Source organism: Cervus canadensis, chromosome 10, assembly GCF_019320065.1.
Source record: "Cervus canadensis isolate Bull #8, Minnesota chromosome 10, ASM1932006v1, whole genome shotgun sequence".
Lineage (NCBI taxonomy): Eukaryota > Metazoa > Chordata > Mammalia > Artiodactyla > Cervidae > Cervus > Cervus canadensis.
The window spans coordinates 44,411,859-44,431,142 of NC_057395.1; the positions used below are offsets into that span (position 1 = coordinate 44,411,859).

At 38.7% G+C, this 19,284-nt stretch overlaps 1 protein-coding gene across 3 annotated transcripts in view; it reads left to right on the forward strand.

The window, feature by feature from the left end:
- Window positions 1-18,738, forward strand: part of GDI2 (GDP dissociation inhibitor 2) — a 74,174-nt gene extending 55,436 nt beyond the window's left edge. For all 3 annotated transcript variants that reach the window (XM_043479200.1, XM_043479201.1, XM_043479202.1), the window contains 10 exons: window positions 497-604; window positions 3,578-3,677; window positions 5,935-6,069; window positions 11,499-11,697; window positions 11,959-12,090; window positions 14,246-14,345; window positions 15,758-15,929; window positions 17,323-17,467; window positions 17,657-17,711; window positions 17,801-18,738. In XM_043479200.1, the coding sequence (XP_043335135.1) occupies window positions 497-604; window positions 3,578-3,677; window positions 5,935-6,069; window positions 11,499-11,697; window positions 11,959-12,090; window positions 14,246-14,345; window positions 15,758-15,929; window positions 17,323-17,467; window positions 17,657-17,711; window positions 17,801-17,947 (1,293 nt within the window). In that variant the 3' untranslated portion in view covers window positions 17,948-18,738. The remainder of the gene's footprint in view (window positions 1-496; window positions 605-3,577; window positions 3,678-5,934; window positions 6,070-11,498; window positions 11,698-11,958; window positions 12,091-14,245; window positions 14,346-15,757; window positions 15,930-17,322; window positions 17,468-17,656; window positions 17,712-17,800) is intronic.
- Window positions 18,739-19,284: the final 546 nt, after the last annotated feature.

A 19,284-nucleotide genomic window follows, 5' to 3' on the forward strand; every position in this document is an offset into this window, starting at 1 on the left:
CATTTTGCTACACAGGATATTTAAAAGATGGGTGTTTGAGGGTGTTGTTTAACAGAGGTGACTTTTTATGCTTCATCAAGGATAGTTTTGTTTTTTTGTTTTTTTTTTTTAAGGATAGTCTTAAGTGAAACAGACTTTGTTTTTTTAAACTGTGAGTACCTTGTGGTGAAGAATATAATGACTAGTGCAGTTGGAGCCACTGCCTTCATTTTATCCACCATTGCTCTTGCAAATGTAACCCAGCGGGAAAAACTGCATAATGTCTTAGTGTTGCTAAGAAAGTAGTTTTAACCTTGGGACCCAGAGGAGTCCACTGACCACACTTTGAAGTCTGGTTGTTTTAGGGGTTTGTCCTTAAAGTTACATCAGACATTGCCTGTACAAAAAGCATTAATTACTAAAAGAATGTTTAATGACAGGGTTATTAAAAAAACTATGTTTGAAACATGCTACAGCACTTTTCCTTCCTTTGAAGATGTTTATCCTTTCCCTGTAGGAATGTATCCTGTCAGGTATAATGTCAGTTAATGGGAAGAAAGTTCTTCACATGGATAGAAACCCGTATTATGGAGGAGAGAGTGCATCTATAACACCGCTGGAAGATGTAAGTACTAGAGTGAATGAAGGTGCCTTTTGCGCTTTGAGCCTTTTCCTCGTGAATCTCTACTTTCTATGGATGATTTCAGTTCTGTTTTTTTAATAGATTATCTGTAGCGTCATAATTTCTGGGAGCTCCTTATTTGGGGCTTGTAGAAGAAATGTTCCATAGTCACCTCTGTTGTCAGTCAGAGCAGGTACCTGTTGTCTCTTGGAGGTAATAGAGTATAGACTGGATGGGATGCATGGGGGCTACTACTTGATGAAGACCTGACACACACCAGTGCTGATCACAGCCACTCAAAAGATTTTATCCTTGTGTTTTCAGATGGCAAATAGTTTCTGTGGGTTTTCAATCACAGAGCTGGGCTGAGAGAACCCAGGTTATATGACTCCAAAGCTTAGTGCCCTTTTATTTTATTGAAATATAGTTGATCTACAATGTTGTGTTAATTTATGTTGTACAGCAGAATGATTCAGTTACACATATGTTTATATCCATAGGCACATATTCTTTTTCATATTTTCTTTATTTTATTTTTTGGCTGATCCCATGTTGTTGCAAATTTCATTAAATTTCAGCTGAGCTATTTAAAATCCTAAAAGATGATGCTGTTAAAATGCTGCACTCAGTGTGCCAGCAATTTGGAAAACTTAGCAGTGGCCGTGGGACTGGAAACGGTCAGTTTTCATTCCAGTCCCAATGAAAGGCAATGCCAAAGAATATTCAAACTACTGTATAATTGCCCTCATTTCACATACTAGCAAGGTAATACTCAAAATCCTTCAAACTGCGCTTCAACAGTACGAGAATCAAAAACTTCCAGATGTACAAGCTGGATTTAGAAAAGGCAGAGAAACCAGAGATCAAATTGCAAACATCCATTGGACCATAGAAAAAGCAAGAGAATTCCAGAAAAATATCTATTTCTGCTTCATTGACTACGCTAAAACCTTAGACTGTGTGGATCGCAACAAACTGGAAAATTCTTAGAGATGGGAATACCAGACTACTTTACCTGCCTCCTGAGAAACCTGTGTGCAGGACAAGAAACAACAGTTAGAACTAGACACAGAACGACATTCCAAATTGGGGAAGGAGTACTCAAGGCTGTATGTTATCACCTGCCTTATGTAATTTATGTGCAGAGTACATCATGCAAAATGCTGGGCTAGATGAAGCACAAACTGGAATCAAGATTGCTGGGAGAAATATCAATAACATTAGATACGCAGATGACATCACCTTGATGATAAAAACAAAGAGGCCCTAAAGAACCTCTTGATGAAGGTGAAAGAGGAGAATAAAAAAGCTGACTTAATACTCAACATGCAGAAAGTGAGATCATGGCATCTGGTCCTAACTTCATGGCGAATAGATGGGGAAAAAGTGGAAATAATGACAGATTTTATTTTCTTGGGCTCCAAAATCACTGGGGACGGTGACTGCAGCCACATAATTAAGATGCTTGCTCCTTGGATGAAAAACTATGATGAACCTAGACAGCATATTAAAATCAGAGCCATCACTTTGCTGATAAAGGACCATATAGTCAAAGCTATGATTTTTCCAGTAATCATGTATGGATGTGAGAGTTGGACTGTAAAGAAGGCTGAGTGCCAAACAATTGATTCTTTTTCAGTTGTGATGCTAGAGAGTCCCTTGGACAGCAGGGAGATCAAACCAGTAATCCTAAAGGAAATCAACTCTGGAAGAACTGACGCTGAAGCTGAAGCTCCAGTACTTTGGCCACCTGATGTGAAGAGCTGACTCATTGGAAAAGACCCTGATGCTGGAAAAGATTGAGGGCAAGAACAGAAGCGGGTGGTAGAATATGGTTCAATAGCATCCCTGACTCATTGGACATGAGTTTGAACAAACTCTGGGAGATAGTAAAGAACAGGGAAGCCTGGCTTACTGCAGTTCATAGGGTTGCAAAGAGTCAGATATGGCTTAATGACTAAACAGTTAGCAACAACATTTTTTATGGCTGCATAATACCCCATCAGGTATATGTAAAACATCTTCTTTATCCTTTCCTCTGTTGATGGACATTTGTTTCCAGGTCCTGGCTATTGTAAGTCATGGTATAAGGAACTTTGGGGTGAATGTATCCTTTCTAACCACATTTTTCTATGCTTCAATAGTACGAGAATCTAGAACTTCAGATGTACAAGCTGGATTTAGAAAAGGCAGGAACGGGATTGTTGAACCTTGTGGTAGTTATTTTTAGTTTTTTAAGGAACTTCCATACTGTTCTCCCTAGTGGCCTTACCAATTTACAGTCTGACCAGCAGTGTAGGAGGAATCTGTTTTCTCCACACCCTCTCCAGCATTTATTGTTTGTAGACTTACTGATAATGGCCATTCTGACCAGTGTGAGATGATACCTCATGTAGGTTTGATTTGCATTTCTCTGATTGTTGAACATCTTATCATGTACATTTTGACCATCTGTGTCTTTGGAGAAATGTCTGTTCATATCCTCTGTCCATTTTTTGATTGAGTTGTTCTCTTTTGTAATACATGTGAGAACTTGGGTTCCCCCCCGCCCCGCCACCCTCACTTGGGGTTTTTATTGAGTGAAACTTTTTTGTTTATTTTGTTCCACCTTAGCAATAGGATTCATGAGTTTGAGTGAATATTAAATTTTAAGTTGCAAGCTGCTTTTTATCTAGAGCCTCAAACTTTGCAGAACCAATACTTCAGTAACAGTTTGTTCTGTATTCTTGCCAGTAAAAAGCAGACACACACCAGCTCTGCAATATTTATTTTACCATTTATTAGTTTAGTAATGTATTTAATTTATGGATGTGTTAGAATAATCAGGCTACGTGGCCTGATTAAAAATGAAATGCCCTTGTTGTCCTTTACCTCATGTTGGTGGTATTTAGCTATATCAGAATCACTTCATCAAAAATAATTGCATAATGAAAGCTAAATTTTGTCACATTATGGGTGTTTTTGTTTTGGTTTTAGTTATACAAAAGATTTAAGATACCCGGAGCTCCACCAGCATCCATGGGCAGAGGAAGAGACTGGAATGTTGACTTAATCCCCAAGTTCCTTATGGCAAATGGTAAAGAATTCCAACTTAAATTTGTGACAGGACATTGGCTCTGATTTGAAAGTAGAAAGTAGCTGTTGACTCTTTAAGAGAGTATTATTCCGGGTAGGTGGAAGTGGATTTTGTTGAATGGAACAGTATGGTGAGTAATAGGGGCTGTTAAAGACTTCAAGGGTCAGTACGTTAAGAATGGAGGGAGGAGGCACTGACTTACCAGTAATTCGTTTTGGAGAAACAAAATTATGCTCTGGCATCATACCCGTCAAAATTGTGTTTATAACAGACTTTCCTTTGATACTTGGTGACAGTCTTAGATAACTGGGCCTTCAGAAACATCCATTTTAATATTTTTCTAGTTTGTAGGCTTTCACTGTTATTTTTTCATTTTAATTGTTGATATTTTTAATTAGAGCAGCTAAGTATATATAAATTGCTGTGATTTTAGCATCTTTTTCTAAGAGGTTGAAAAGCCAAATTGTAGTCTATGTCCCATGAAAATGTTTGTGCCACCCTTTCCCCCTTGGAATTTGTGTTCTATAGTTTGTTTCAGTGGAAAGATCTTATTTGAATTTAATCTTGAATTTAAAGTTAAATAATTGAATATTTTCTTGAGGTTAATTGTAAATACAAAAAGTTTATTACTTAAATAATTAAAATTAGAAAACACAGATTAGCAGAAAGGAAATAAAATTTGCATAAGCAAAATCTTATCATCTTGAAACATGGTTAATATTTTGGTGTATAATCCACCAGTTTTTTTTCCCCCTTTCCCAGTTAACATCTTTTTCAATCATTATACTGTGAATATTTGAGAGAGAGGGAGGGAGGGAGGGATGGAAGTGGGGTGGGATGGTGGGGGGGATGAAAGAGAGAAGTCTCATTGTCCACTCTAGGAAGTATAGCATGGGGATTCAGGCAGGGCTCTTTTAAGACATTTCCTTTATATTGCCAAATTTTACTTTTCGCTGGTAGACTGTGACTGCCGCTTCTCCAGTACCTTTACCATGCCCAGATGTGATTCATTTTAGGTTTGTGAATTTTGTCATACTAAAAGATGGAATAATGGATTTTTAATATATATCTGCTTACTGGAGAGTAAAATGATTTCTAGAGTTCATTGGCTTTCATGCCCTTTAGTGCTTTCTGCTTTGCACATTTTTCTATAGATATTTTTGTGTTTTTCTTTATTAATGTCATAAAATAGCTCATTATAAAGGTTGTTAAATGCCCTTTTAAAGTATGTTGAAAGTATCTTTTCCAGTTTGTCATTGGCCTTACATATAAGTCTTGTGTTTTACTTCTGTACAAAATCTTTTAGTTTTCATGCAGTCATTGGTTGATCATTCTGTTACTGGTTTTGATTTGAAAGGCTATCTTTAAAATTTCAAATTTGGATAGCTACTTCTAATGGTATTATGGTTTCTTTTTTCCACTGTATAAGTTCATCTATTTTACTGAATGAATAAATTTATTACCCCGTTATTTGAGAAGTAGGGATAGAAATTTGTTTTTCAAATTGACTGATCAGTTGTCGCTCAGCATCATATATCTTTTCTACTCTGATTAGGAAATGTTCATCATGTATTAAATTCTTACATTTGAGTCTCTGTTTTATACTGATTTATGGACTAATTAATTTACAGTATATTGAAACATCTGACTGCATAAAGTTCTCCTCATTACTCTTTTTTATTCTCAAATAAATTTTTCTGATTGTCCTTATGTGTTTATCCTTTCAAATGAGTTTAAAAATAATTTTGTTTGGTTTCTCAAAGAAGTTTACTACTTCTAGTATACCAAAATGTTTTTTGGTTTATCCTAGATTTTTCTTGATCCAAAACTAGTGTTCATTTTAATAAATATAAATTGACTTAGAAACTGAAAAACACAAATTCCTGGAAAACTTTGCCTGAGTTGCCTCTCTCTAATATGCAGTAGGAACCTTAAAGAAACCCAGACCTAATTGTAATAGTACTGTAATTCTAAACCTCATACTTCTAATAATTATTGTATAATTTTTACAAAAGCAAGTTGATAAAGTTATTCATCTTGAAGTTGTAACATTTAAAAAAAAGGCTAAATTTGCCAAACAGTAGGTCTGCATTCTGATTGTCCTATTAGAAATGGCTTTGGGGACTTTTGTAGGAGCTAATGGACGATGCTAAGAAAAAATTGGAAAGCCATTAGTATCAGTAAACTACTTTTCTTTCTGCTAACTTTTGAAAGTAGTAAGATGTAAGTAACAGTTTGAATTATGTGACTCCTACAGGTCAGCTGGTTAAGATGCTGCTTTTTACAGAGGTCACTCGCTATCTGGATTTCAAAGTGACTGAAGGGAGCTTTGTTTATAAGGGAGGAAAGATCTACAAGGTTCCTTCCACTGAAGCAGAAGCCCTGGCATCTAGTAAGTAATTTCATATTCACAGAATATTAAGACTTTATAATGGAAAGGGATCTTAGGGAGAAAATTCAGTCTCCTGCATTGGCCATGCCCTCACTCGCCCAGTCAGCACAGTCATTGGATGTCTGTTACGTGCCAGATGTTGTTCTCAGCAGTTGACAATATGTCCGTAAACAAGATGTTCAAAAGTGCCTTCTCCTTTGAAGCCTGGAGAGCTTTTATCTGGGAGCCTGTTGCTGGTGAAGTTGGGCCTTCCTGGGTTTAGGGTCTTTCTTCAGATGAAGAGTTCATACGCATCGCTGGCAGTGTTTCCCGTGTGCTAGGCTCTGTGGGAGACACTTCACATTCTTATTGATTTGTGAAGCCTTCGTGAGGTAGAGTTTCCAGTTTATAGGTGAGAAACCTCAGGCCTGAAGTGACGTAGGAAGTGAGAGGCCCAAAGGCACAGGGACCCTGGTGGGATGCTGCAGAGCCCGTGAGCTGATGGCTGTCTGTGCTGGCTGCCAGTGCCGCTGTCCCGCCTGCTGTCCTGGGGGCATGTCTCGTCCCTGGTACTGTGCCCCCTCTTCCAGCACCTCTGTTCCTAGGAGTTCCCAGTGAGGATGGAGTGATTTTGTTTCTTGCCCCAAATCACTTCTTCTGCTGGCTCTTGAAAGACTCCGAGTTAACATCTTCTGTTCTGAGTCTTATTAAATAGCAAACACCCCTAGAAAAGACCTTCTGTCCTTTTAAGGTGATTTTGTTGCCATGAGAAATGAGCAGTTTGAGGAAGGATAAATGTGTATAACTAAAGGGCAGATAAATTTTCTAAGTGCTGTAGGAGTTCAGAGGAGGGAAAGATTTGGAGAACAGGAAAAGTGCCAGTAAATTCTCCATGAATTATTTTGGCATTAAGAGTGGGAAAGATTTCTCACCTAAAAAACCTTGTTTTTTTGGCAGTTCCTCTAACTCCATTTATTTACTTCTTACTATTAGGGGAGAAAATATTGGGCTTAAAGTGTTGAAAGACACTCTAGCTAGAAAGTAGAAACTAGCACTAAGGATGGTAGCTGGGTTGAGAGTGACAGGTGGTGAGGAAGGAGCGGCTCCTGGTTGAGTGGACGGAGTCCTTGCTGTGAGCCTGGGTTAGAAATCAGTCTTGTCAGTGACGCGCATCTGATGTAAATAAACTGTCCTCATAGAAATCACAGACCAAGACTTTGAAGATTCTTTTAAACACCGTTTATGGTAAGATTTTTTATTTAAAAGTTTTACACTCTCTTGAGCTCTTACCTATATTAATAGCTTCAGCCACCTCCTTAATTTAAAAAAGGTTGAAGGATTTAACCTTTTGAGTTTTATTTTTCCCTTTTGATTTAATATTTTCAAATATGTAAAACAATTACATGACTTGAAAGTCAAAGTTATATTAAAAGATAAATTTAGAGTCTTGTTATTAGCTTTGCTATTCCATTCTTTCCACTTTGTTAGGTGGTCATTTTTACTTAATTCTGACTTATCCTTGTGTTTCTTTTTGCAAAAATAAGCAAATGTATTTCATCTATATATATGTTTTTTTATTTCATCTGTGTATTTTTAAGGTTAGATTTGTTGAGGTTTAATTTACGTACAATTAGGATTTACCTGTTTCAACATAGATTATTATGAATTTTTGCTAAATCGCTGTCTTATTTGTCAACTGTTTGTATTAATGGATAGGATTTTGAAGGTGGAATGACAGGAAGGACAGTTCTAGGCAGAATGAATAAACAGGATAGGAAACGTGTAGATGGTGGGAAGTTGAAGAGAAAGATAAAACCATTGTTTATCCTTTAATAATAGCTAACATTATGTACAGGCACTTGTGCACTAATTATTTGTGGGTATTGTCAAAGTTGATTTTACATAGCCTTTCATAGCAGCCCTCTGAGATGTGCTATCCTTGGCATATACATGAGGGGACACTGAGGTATACAGGTGTGAAAGAACCCATGAATCTCATAGCTCATGACTAGTGAGAACTAGTTTGAAGCCACATTTGTCTGACTCGGGAACCCCACAGTTAACCACTGAACTATGTAGTATGTAAATACATAGCTTTTCAGATATCTTAACAGCTGCCGCTCAACCTCTTAATTCTCTTTTTCCTCTGTGTTGCACTCCATGGACTGTATGACCCCATGGACTGTAGCCTGCCAGGCTCCCTCTGTCCATGGAATTCTCCAGGCCAGAATGTTGGAGTAGGTAGCCATGCCCTTCTCCAGGGAATCTGCTTGATCCAGGGACTGAACCCAGGTCTCCCACATTGCAGGCACATTCTTTACCATCTGAGCCACCAGGGAAGTCCATGTAGTTTGTAAATACATAGTTTCTCAGATATTTTAATAACTGGCACACACCCTCGAATTCTTTTTTGCACTGTGCTGCACATTTCCAGTGCCTGTGGTTGTTTCTCATATAATATGCTGTCTAGTTCTCTTGGCCACTTTTCTTTGAAAATTCTGACTTGCCAAGATTACCATATATATGACAGAATTGAGCCAGACCAGACCTGATGCTTCAAATGTTGTATGCCGACTCAGTTTCAGTGGAACTTTTACTTTCCTTGGCCAATATATTTCCATTAACATAGCCTAGGTGGAGATAATGGAGGATGAGGAGTCTGGTATGCTGTAGTCCATGGGGTTGCAGAGAGTCAAGGAGGACTGAGCGACTGAACAACAACAAGAAGCCTCAGTTTTTGTTGGGTTTTTAAGGAGCTGTATATAATGTTGGTTCTTGTGGTAGGTCATGATGCCAACTAAAACCTCAAGGTTCCAATAAGTATTTGTTCATTGGTCAAATGTTTTAATCAAGTAAACGAGAAAGATATTTGGCCTCTAGAGTAATGTTGAACACAGATACTTAGAAAAGTTTGAGACATTTTTTTCCTGAATAGCTTTGAAATGTGCCCAGCAGAAACTCGTGTCCACAGTTGAATCTTTAGCTTGCTTATTCTCACTCTTCCTGCTGTGAGGCATCTGTTTGTCGGGGGCACCTTTGACAGCACAGATCCAAGTGACTGGGGGCTCCTGGTGGTCAGGAGGTACGCCTGCCGCAGGGCCAGCTGCAACCTGGGGTGAAGCTGTGGAAGTCCACCGTTGGAACGACGCATCGTGTGCTGTGTCTCGGTGCTTTTCCTGTGACATTCATTCTACTCCATTTTTTAATTCTCTTGTCAAATGTTACACCTGTTAATTGGAATGCTTTTTCCTTTTCTCTTACTGAAACTAACTGCTCTAGATTTTTGTAGCTTTTGTCTTGACATAGCTGTCTGTTTTGGTAAATAAATCTCAGTGTGCAAGTGCATGAGAGAAGGTAAACCCATTTGAAATGAAGTGAATGCACAACTCAACAGACTAATTGTGAAAAAGAGTTTTTGTAGTCTCTTTATCATATAATTTGAGTATTTTCTTTATATATTGTGTGTCCAGTATATGAATGTCAACTTCTTTTATATTCACTCTCATTGGACATACGTTAGTTGGAGTCAATATTTATTGGGCACTTGTTACACAGCAGGTACCTGACTAAGAAGGTCCGGGGTAGGGAAGGTGCAGCAGAGAAGATAAAGTAAACAAGTGCTTTCCCGTTTGTGCTTCCATTAGTGGGAGGCTGGCTGTGCATGATAAGGAAAAGCATTTCAGCTGGTGATATAATCAGATATAAAAGCGTATCAGATGGTGGTGGAGATGAAAGGAGAGGGTGTGGGCAGGTCTGCTGTTTTAAATAGGGTGACCAGTGAAGGCGTCATCATATAGAAGGAGCTGTTATAAAAATTACATTGTAGGAAACAGTACATGAATCTTTTAAATTAGGACCTTTTCAGAGTGAGCCTCGGGTCTCTCAGATGTTGGCGATCACACGGGGATTTGGTTCTGACGTGAGGACTGGAGGAGCAGCTTAGAGAGGCTCCTTTGTGTTGGGAGAGGGTCCTGTCAGGCTCAAGGCTTGGAGGAGGCGGGGAGAGGAATCAAGAGGAAAGAAGAGAAAAGAAAAGAATGGGGAACTGAGGGAAACACAGTAGATTTTCATTTTTATTTTAAAAGATGCTGTGCGGTAACTCCACAGTTAGCTATTGGTAAGAGCTCTAGATTCCAACAGATGCGTCCACCAGAGTGACTCCTGAGTTGTAAGTGCGTTGGCGTGGTGACGTGTGTTTTCTTTGGCTCTCACGCCTTCCCCTGACGGCTATACTTGTGTCTTAAGTAGCTTAATAGACTATTTCTTTTTAGCCTTATGCTTTTTACTGTGTATGCATTCTGTCCATTTTTTAAAATTTAAAAGCTAAGTTATAAGTATTAATTAAAAAGGTTAAATGTAGTCAGGTGTCATAAATTGTCTCATGATCATTTTAATTTTCAGGTTTGTTGATTTCAACTATTGTCTTGGGGGGAAAATGTTTAAAGTATCAAAATATTCAACTGTCAGTGGATATAAAAGAAATGGTTAAGAATTTTTATGTAAAGCTCCAGTTGTTTTTAAAGTAGCTGTATGGTTTAAGAAAGGGGCAGCAGGAGAGGGACCCAGGAAACTTTCTTCTGTTTTGACCTTGTCTTTCTAACAGCTGTTCACAGCAGTGGGAATCCTGACTGGTAGGAGGAGCTGAGGGCTTCTTACATGGTGGCTCATAGCTATCTCCTCACCTTTTTTAGTGTAAAAAGCAGTGAGCTGCCTATCTATCTAGGACTTCATTAAAGTGACTGGAAGTGTAACCAACATCTGAATTTCTTTGAGGTCATTTTGTTCTCAGTATCTAAGCTGCTTTTCTATTAAATGCCAGAGTGTATCTTAGCATACAGAAAAAGAAAAAAATGAGCATTTAGAATTTTAGGCAGTTGGAGTACAGATCAGAGTTGTGGAAAAGAACATTCAGGTAGATTACTTCACGAGTAATAGTTTTTCAAAGTTGTATTTGTATCTAATAAATATAATTAAACTTGTTACATTTAATTAATTATGGGTTATAATTACTTGTAATTGTATTGTAGAATTGAAAACTTAATAGCTGATCTGTTGTAATTTTGGGAAGCCCAGGTGCCTCAGTGGTAAAGAATCCGCTCACCAATGCAGGAGACTCTAGTTCTATCCCTGGGTCGGGAAGAGTCCCTGGAAGAGGAAATGGCTACCCACTCCAGTATTCTTTCCTGAAGAATCCCATGGACAGAGGAGCCCAGTGGGCTACAGTCCATGGGGTCACAAAAGAGTTGGACACAGTTTAGGGACTAATTATGACAGTTTAGTGTTATGAAACTGTCAGTTTATTTTAAAGGTTCCAAACTCCTGTATTTTAAATTACACATTGCATTGCAAGAGCCTAAGATAGCAACATAGGATATTTAGACTTTGCTCTCACACTTTCTTTTCCTCAGTGTCCTGTTGTGAGTGTGTCTTTTTGAAAAATTCTTTTTTAGGCCTCATGGGGCTGTTTGAAAAACGTCGATTCCGAAAATTCCTGGTATATGTTGCCAACTTTGATGAGAACGATCCTCGAACTTTTGAGGGCATTGATCCTAAGAAGACATCCATGCGAGAGGTGTATAAGAAATTCGACTTGGGCCAAGATGTTATAGATTTTACTGGTCATGCCCTGGCACTTTACAGAACTGATGAGTAAGTCTTCTGGTTTTTAGATTTATATTTTTCTTGAAAGTTTTCACTGAATTTCCCAATTCTGCAGAGTGGAAATTCTAACAAAACAAGTACGTAGCTATATTATACTATGAAAAAGAAGTTTTAACTTCAGTTTAGTGTTAGAGCCTTTTAAGTAAAATATGGAAGTATTGAATTGAAATCCTTTCAGAAAATGATTTTAAATTGAGCAGAGGAATGCAAACCAGAGCACTTTTCTAACGTTCATTTCCTTTTGTCTAGCTATTTAGATCAGCCATGTTGTGAAACCATTAATAGGATTAAACTTTACAGCGAATCTTTGGCAAGATATGGCAAAAGCCCATACCTTTATCCACTCTACGGCCTTGGAGAACTGCCACAGGGATTTGCACGGTGAGAGAACCTTGTGCTGAAACCCCTCTGAGCCTGAACTGCCTCTTAAACTTAAATGGTAGCTTACGAGACATGGTTGTGAGTAATGAGACAAGGTATCTGTGGGTAGGGAGGTGCTTTTTATTTTTAGTGCAGTAAAACTTAATACAATGAAACCACAGATCTGTGGTTTAAAAAAAAAGAGTTGGACATATACATAGACCTGTGTAACCGAAACTCCCATCAAGGTGTGGGACTTCAGGAGGTTCCTTTGTATCTCCTCATAGTCACCCCAACCCCCACTGTAACAGCTGCATTTGTAATTTTTATCACCAAGGATTGCTTTTGTCTCCTTTTAGTTTATATAAAAGGAATATGTGCTCACTTTTACCTGGCTTTTGCTTAACAGTATTTTTGAGATTCATCCATATTGATGCATGTGCTGGTAGTTGTTTAAAAAATACTGAGTAGTATTCCATTATGTGAACTGTGTGAAGGTACCACATTGTCCTGTCAATGGACGTCTGCGTAGTTTTCAAAAAGCTTTGGGGTGTTACGAATGAAACTACTATGAACTTTTGTGTAACTGTGTGTGTGGACCTCAGTTGCCACTTCTGGGTACATACATGTCCAGGCGTGGAATTGCTGGTTGATATGGCATATATATGTTTCATTTGATGAGACACTGCTAACAACTTTCCAGAGGGGTTGTAGCACTTTGCTTACACTTAGCGGTGTGAGAGTCCTGGTTGCTCCACACCCCTGCCAGCGTTCAGTATTGTCAGTCTTTTTCAGCAGGTGTGAAATGCTATCTTATTATAATTTTAATTTGCATTTTCTGAGGACTAATGTTGATCACTTTTTCATGAGCTTGTTTTGTGTAATTTTGTGGTGGGTTCATTTGTTTTGCACATCTTGTTATTTCTGATTAGCTGTTAATCACAGTGAATTTTAAAAATTTTTTTAAAGTTTTTTCAATAGATCTAGAATTTCCATGTTTAAAATACAGTTTTCATTTTTATGGTGAGGTTTTCTGTTTATTTATTTTGACTCATGAATATGTAATATTCTTGAACAGATCTTTGAACAAGGATATTTGTCCCTGTACATTTTTAAAGTAGCTGCATTTAACTCCCTGCATGTTTTAACATCGGTAATTTGGGCATCTGTTTTTTTTTTTTTTTTGGGCATCTGTTTTGATTGCTTTTTTCCATGCGTATAGTAATCTTTATATAAAAAAGTTATATTTTATAATATGTATATTTCACATACTGATTGGTATACATTGTAGAGATGCTGTATTCTTTCTGTGATGAGTTGATTTTGAGTTGCAGTTAAATTATTGACCATTCATCTTGAACTTTTGGAGGCTTGATTTTATACTTTGTTGGTGGGGGGATCTTTTATCTGGCTGAATCCTTAGTCCTAACATAGTTAGTTGTGGTCCTTTCGTGATGTCATTGGAAAGTGCAAGAAATGTACCAAGTTCTTCTAATATGGCATTATCAAACTCATTTATCCTTATGGCCTGTAGCTGTGGTCTCTGCTCAGGTCTTTTTGCTTTTCAGCTGTTGCTTTTAATGGATTCCTTGGGAGTCTGTCATGTGTATAAGCATTTCTGGAGTTACTTAAGGATTTGAAGAGATTTTGTAATTTGGCTGCTTCCCATTTTGGAAGATTTTTTCCCCACAATTTTTATCTCCTCGTGCAGGCCACATTCTGTCTATGGCAACTTAAATCAGTAAGCCTGTGGACTGGGAGGTTGGTTCTTTCAGGGGAAGAGCCATACAGACCACATGAAGATCTCATGCAGTTGCTTCCTTTCAAGTCTCTTGTCTAGTTTCTGCCTGTTTTTAGTCAGTATCCAGTGCTTCCTGATCGTTTTTTGGTTGTTCAGAGTTTTATTTATATGCAAGAGGAATAGACTTATAAAGCTGTTCTCTTGTTACTGGTCAGTGTGGGTTTTTTAATTTTTTTTTATTACATTCATAACTGAATGTGAGACACCATTTACATGGTTTTGACTGTTTTAGAAGTGATGCTTTAATGACTTAAACGAATGCTTTTTGGAAGGAAATTGAACAAATATTGCCTATTATTCATGAAAGTCTAAGAAAGGAGACTAGTAGTTTAAACAGTTATAAATTACTAATTGTAAATACTTTCTTCCCCCTAGGCTAAGTGCTATTTATGGAGGTACCTACATGCTGAATAAACCAATTGAAGAAATAATTATGCAGAATGGAAAGGTGATTGGTGTAAAATCTGAAGGAGAGGTAAGTAGCTTTTACAATTTAAAAAAATATCATATTCTTATAAAGAAAACTTTATTGTCTAGTAAGTACTTAACTTGGTATGGACATTGATCCCGGATTTCAGACCACATATGTTTTCTTTATGGTAACTGGGTGTTCATAATGACTGAAAACTAATTACAGGTGTGCTTTTGTTTAAAAAAATTTTTTTCTATTGTGTGGATTGTTGCTTAATACTAAAACAGAAATTACAAATGCACTCTAAATGGTAAGTTTTATTTATATGGTGTGGGTTGGGGCCTATCTCCCAAATTTTCATTTAAATTTAGCTTTATTTGTGCCACTTACAATTTATTGGTTTAAATGGGGCTTGGCCAATACTGTTTTATTGTTTTATTATTAATACAATTAATAATGTCAATAATAATTACCATGAACATTTATTATTTGGGGTTTAGCCATGGAACTGGCCAGGAGTTTTGAACAGTGTTTCTCAAATTTGAATATAAATTGTTAATTTCGTTAAAGTACATTTCTTTTTCAGTAGTTCTGTGGTGGGTTTTCATTTTCTTCCAAGTTTTCAGGGGGTGCCATTGCTGTTGATCTGCAAACCAGACCATATTGCATGAACCATCAACTTTTACAAATAGAATTATTAAAAAAACTCAAACTATGTTTAAAAAAAATATTTTGGGATTCCTGATGGTGTTCCATGGGTTCAGACCATATAATCTGTACTCACTGTTGACCCTCTGACCCTTCATTGTTGCAGAGCTTTTGTAACTATCTTGTGCTTTCAGCATACACATCATAGATGTTTAGGAAATAGGGGTGAGTATTTTAATCTGATATCTCAGGTTCTTTTTATTCATTCTACTTTGTTTTAGGCAACTGCTTCCTCTTAGGACATTTCAGTGCTTTGATATGAAGAGGAAAACTATAATAATACAATACTGTTATTATGCAGTAATATAATAATGCAATATAATAAATTATCTTGCAACTTAAATGTTACTTAGGAATTACAGTCTTAAAATGAGAGTGATTATGGTCTGTTTGTAATATTAGTACCATTTATAAAGCATTTATTTCTCACTGGGTCCATTCACATAAAATGACATTCCTTGAACAGTTTCATTTAATTCTAGCAGTATGTGAGCCCTCTTCTGCCTAGTTCTAAAGCTTATATGTCTGAACACCATGCAACACATTTTCTCTATTTGAATAAGATTTAAAATTCATAGATTTGCTCCAGGAGAACTTAGGGATTGTTAGCAAAGCTAGTTTTAATAGTTATCTCTAATTCACTAATTACCTGTGGTTAACTTGATGAAGATAACAGATGATGTTCAGAGAATAGTGGCATCATTATACCTTCTAAAAACAGTGGTGAACACTGAGTATTAGAAAGTCTTCAATATGTTTTGTTGCAGATTGCCCGCTGTAAGCAGCTCATCTGTGATCCCAGCTATGTGAAAGATCGAGTAGAAAAAGTGGGCCAGGTGATCAGAGTCATCTGTATCCTCAGCCACCCCATCAAAAACACCAACGATGCCAACTCCTGCCAGATCATTATTCCACAGAACCAAGTCAACCGGAAGTCAGGTACGTTATGGCGGTCAGGCAATGTCTGCATAAATTGCAGCTTTTATCTGTTCTATTAGAGTGAAGAAACTTTAGTTTACACATGGAAAATGTGATGGATCCCTTTTAGCTCATAGAACTCCTAAACCATCACTTTGAAATGGATATGTTAGGCCAGGAGCCCCGCCTTGACTTGGACCCACCTCTTGGGGCCTCCCTTCCCTCCTCTGTAGAATCGAGAGCTGGACCCTATGAGTGTGCTGTCACTCTTGTCTGAGCGTTGTATGCTTGTGGGAGTTTATGCTTATTAGTTGACCTGATTTCACTGTAACTTTTAGGCTGATGACAGCACTACTTTTATGTCATGATTTGTCAATATCTATACTTGTATTTGCCTTTAGCAGTGTGCTAGAAAACAACTTTGATTTCTCTAAGATCACAGCTTAGCTCTGAAATCATAATTCTGCATCTGTTTGCTTTAGCCATTTGTTTTCATCTAGTAGCTTTTCCCGTCTTCCTTTCAGTTAGAGCCCTGAAGCTTTTATTTATAAAAACTTCAACTTAAAAGGAACTGTTAACCTTTAAATGGCCAACTGTATTCTTTTTTTCCATATAAGAAATCAAATCACAGGTTATTAATTACTAAAACAAAGGGACTTGGATTAAAGTAATCTTTCAAGGGTTCCCAGTAAATCTCAGGGTCTGGGAGAGAGTCAAGGCGAGGACTTCCCTGGTGTTGGCGCAGTGGTTAAGAATCCCCCTGCCAATGCAGGGGCATGGGTTTGATCCCTGCTCTGGGAAGATTCCACATACTGCAGAGCAACTGAGCCCATGCTCAGCAACAAGAGAAGCCTCTGAGAAGGCTGAGCACAGCAGTGAAGATCCAGCACAGCCAAAAGAATAAATAAGAAAAAAAGAGTAAGGGGAGCCTAGTAATTGTTCTCTGTATTGGAAATTATGTAGTTACTTTAGTGTTACACAGACAAGTATGGAATTATTATGAGCTTATGTCAACATAAGAGTAGCTTATGCTGTTTGCAGTTTTATATTGCTTAAAAAAAATGAGAAATCAGTTAAACCCCACCTTAGCTAGTCAGAACCTTTCTAAATGCAGGGTTCAGAGAGGAGAGACAGGTTTCCACAGTGAGCTGTGGCAGCCGGGCAGACTCATGTTCACGTCCACCACTCCCCGCCACGTGACCCCTTCCTTCATCTCCAGCAGGCTCAAAGTGGCTGAATACTTGCATCCTCTGTGTACAACTGACTGTGTTTGCCTCCATATAGAACTTGTCTCAGAAGATAGTCTGTCCCAAGTAATGTTAACTCACAGCTTGCTAAAGTTGGGGTGAAACTGAGTGCACACCCAGGCCCCATGTCCACAGGGCCTGACAGTAGTGGCTTTGCTTGCTTCCAGATATCTACGTCTGCATGATCTCTTCAGCACACAACGTGGCCGCACAGGGCAAGTACATTGCCATCGCCAGCACAACGGTGGAGACCAAGGAACCCGAGAAGGAAATCAGACCAGCCCTGGAGCTCTTGGAACCAATTGAGCAGAAGTAAGTGCTGGGTTTATTTATGCCAGCTCACACCCAGGACCGCCTGGCTCTCTGGTGAACTGAACCCTTGAGAACAGTGAGTGCAGCCGTCGGCTCTTCCCAGCCTCCTTGCCTGGGCTTTGAGTGTCAGGCCCAGCAGTGAGGGGCGTGTCAGCTCCCTTGCTGATTGAGTTCTCTCTTCCCCTCCAGATTCGTTAGCATCAGTGACCTCCTTGTACCAAAAGACTTGGGAACAGAAAGCCAGGTGAGTGGCTATCTGAAAAGGGTAATTACCAGGCTTCATTGGGCGATGTCACCAGATAAGTCTCAAGTCTCTGTGATTTTCATTTCCAGATCTTTATATCCCGTACCTATGATGCAACAACTCACTTTGAGACGACCTGTGATGACATTAAGGACATCTATAAGAGGATGACGGGATCTGAGTTTGACTTTGAGGAAATGAAGCGCAAGAAAAATGACATCTATGGGGAAGACTAACAGCAGTACATGTTATCATCTAATTAGGACAAACTTAAAATTTGGCAAATGATGCATATTGTATGAAATCAGTATTGTAAGGCCTGCTTTTGTAATCAAAACTGAGAGATTGCAGAACACTGTACCAGTAAATATTCCTCCCCTTTCTAATATCATGTATTAACTTGTTTTCATGGAGTGGCTCTTCCGAATTGGCAGGTTCCCATGTTCTGTTCAATTTAACCAATACTGGCTTGTGTTTTCTAGTGAAGGATCAGTTTTAAAACCTTGTGATACTGATACAGAGAACTTGATACAGTATTTGTATCTTTTAATCAGTGTAGCCTTTGCAGTTATGAGCTTCCGCTGCTCAAGAGCTGGGTCAGTGCAGCTTGCGTGCCATCTTGTCCTCTTGACGGTAAGGAGGTTCAGAACTGAATGTCTGTAACCGGGGACAGCGTCCCTCACGCCTCTCCACCCCTTTCCATTCACGTCATGTGTCAGGACAGTGCCCACCCAGCCCAGCCCACAAGCTTGGTTTTACGTGGGCCTCCAGTTCTAACCAAACTCCAGACTTGGAGAGTCTTTTGGAGGAAGCCTGTGTGCGGTGTTTTAACCTATTAAAACTGATGAGCGCAGAGGGGAAAGAAACCCATCATAAAGCAGGTAAATGTAGGAGCTTCTTCTGTATCCCAGGTGTGGCTTCTTCAACGGACCAAGCTGCAGCGCAGTATTGATTTGACAGAACCTCTGCTTCAGTGATGTCTCCAAATGATTTCTGTACTGCAAATAAAGCCAAACTCTGGAAACCATCTCCCTCTTGTCGGTCTTTTGTGTCCTGACGACTCAGAGCTAGTGAGTACTGCACTGGCCTGACAAGCTGCTCATCTCCTTCACTAGAGCTGGAATCAGACGTGGGGACGAGCGCCGAAGACCCCCCGTAGACGGTGGAGCGCCGCCATCAGGCTGCACTGTGAGTAGACCCTGAATTACATCCTGACACAATGCTTATTAGACCCTCCTAGGAATCCCAAGTAGTGGTTTAGAAACAGACTCTTCCACGAGAGAGTAGTGGACCCTGCCAAGTGGAGTAGGTGCTTTAATACTTCCATTTATTTCAGATTGCAGCTGCACAGTTTCAGTGGTACCCCCTTTCCTCTGGATAGTTCGAGCCTCACTTTATGTTGTTACTACATCAGAGGAATGAGGACATTGTGACTGTTCTCTCGGTCTGAGTGTTGATTCTTACAGATGAGTCTGAAGGACACAGACTAAGGTAGGTGCTCCGCTCTGTTAAAGGATTTAGGGTAATAACAACTTAGATTACCCAGGTGGTTACTGTAGCTCAGTTTCTCAGT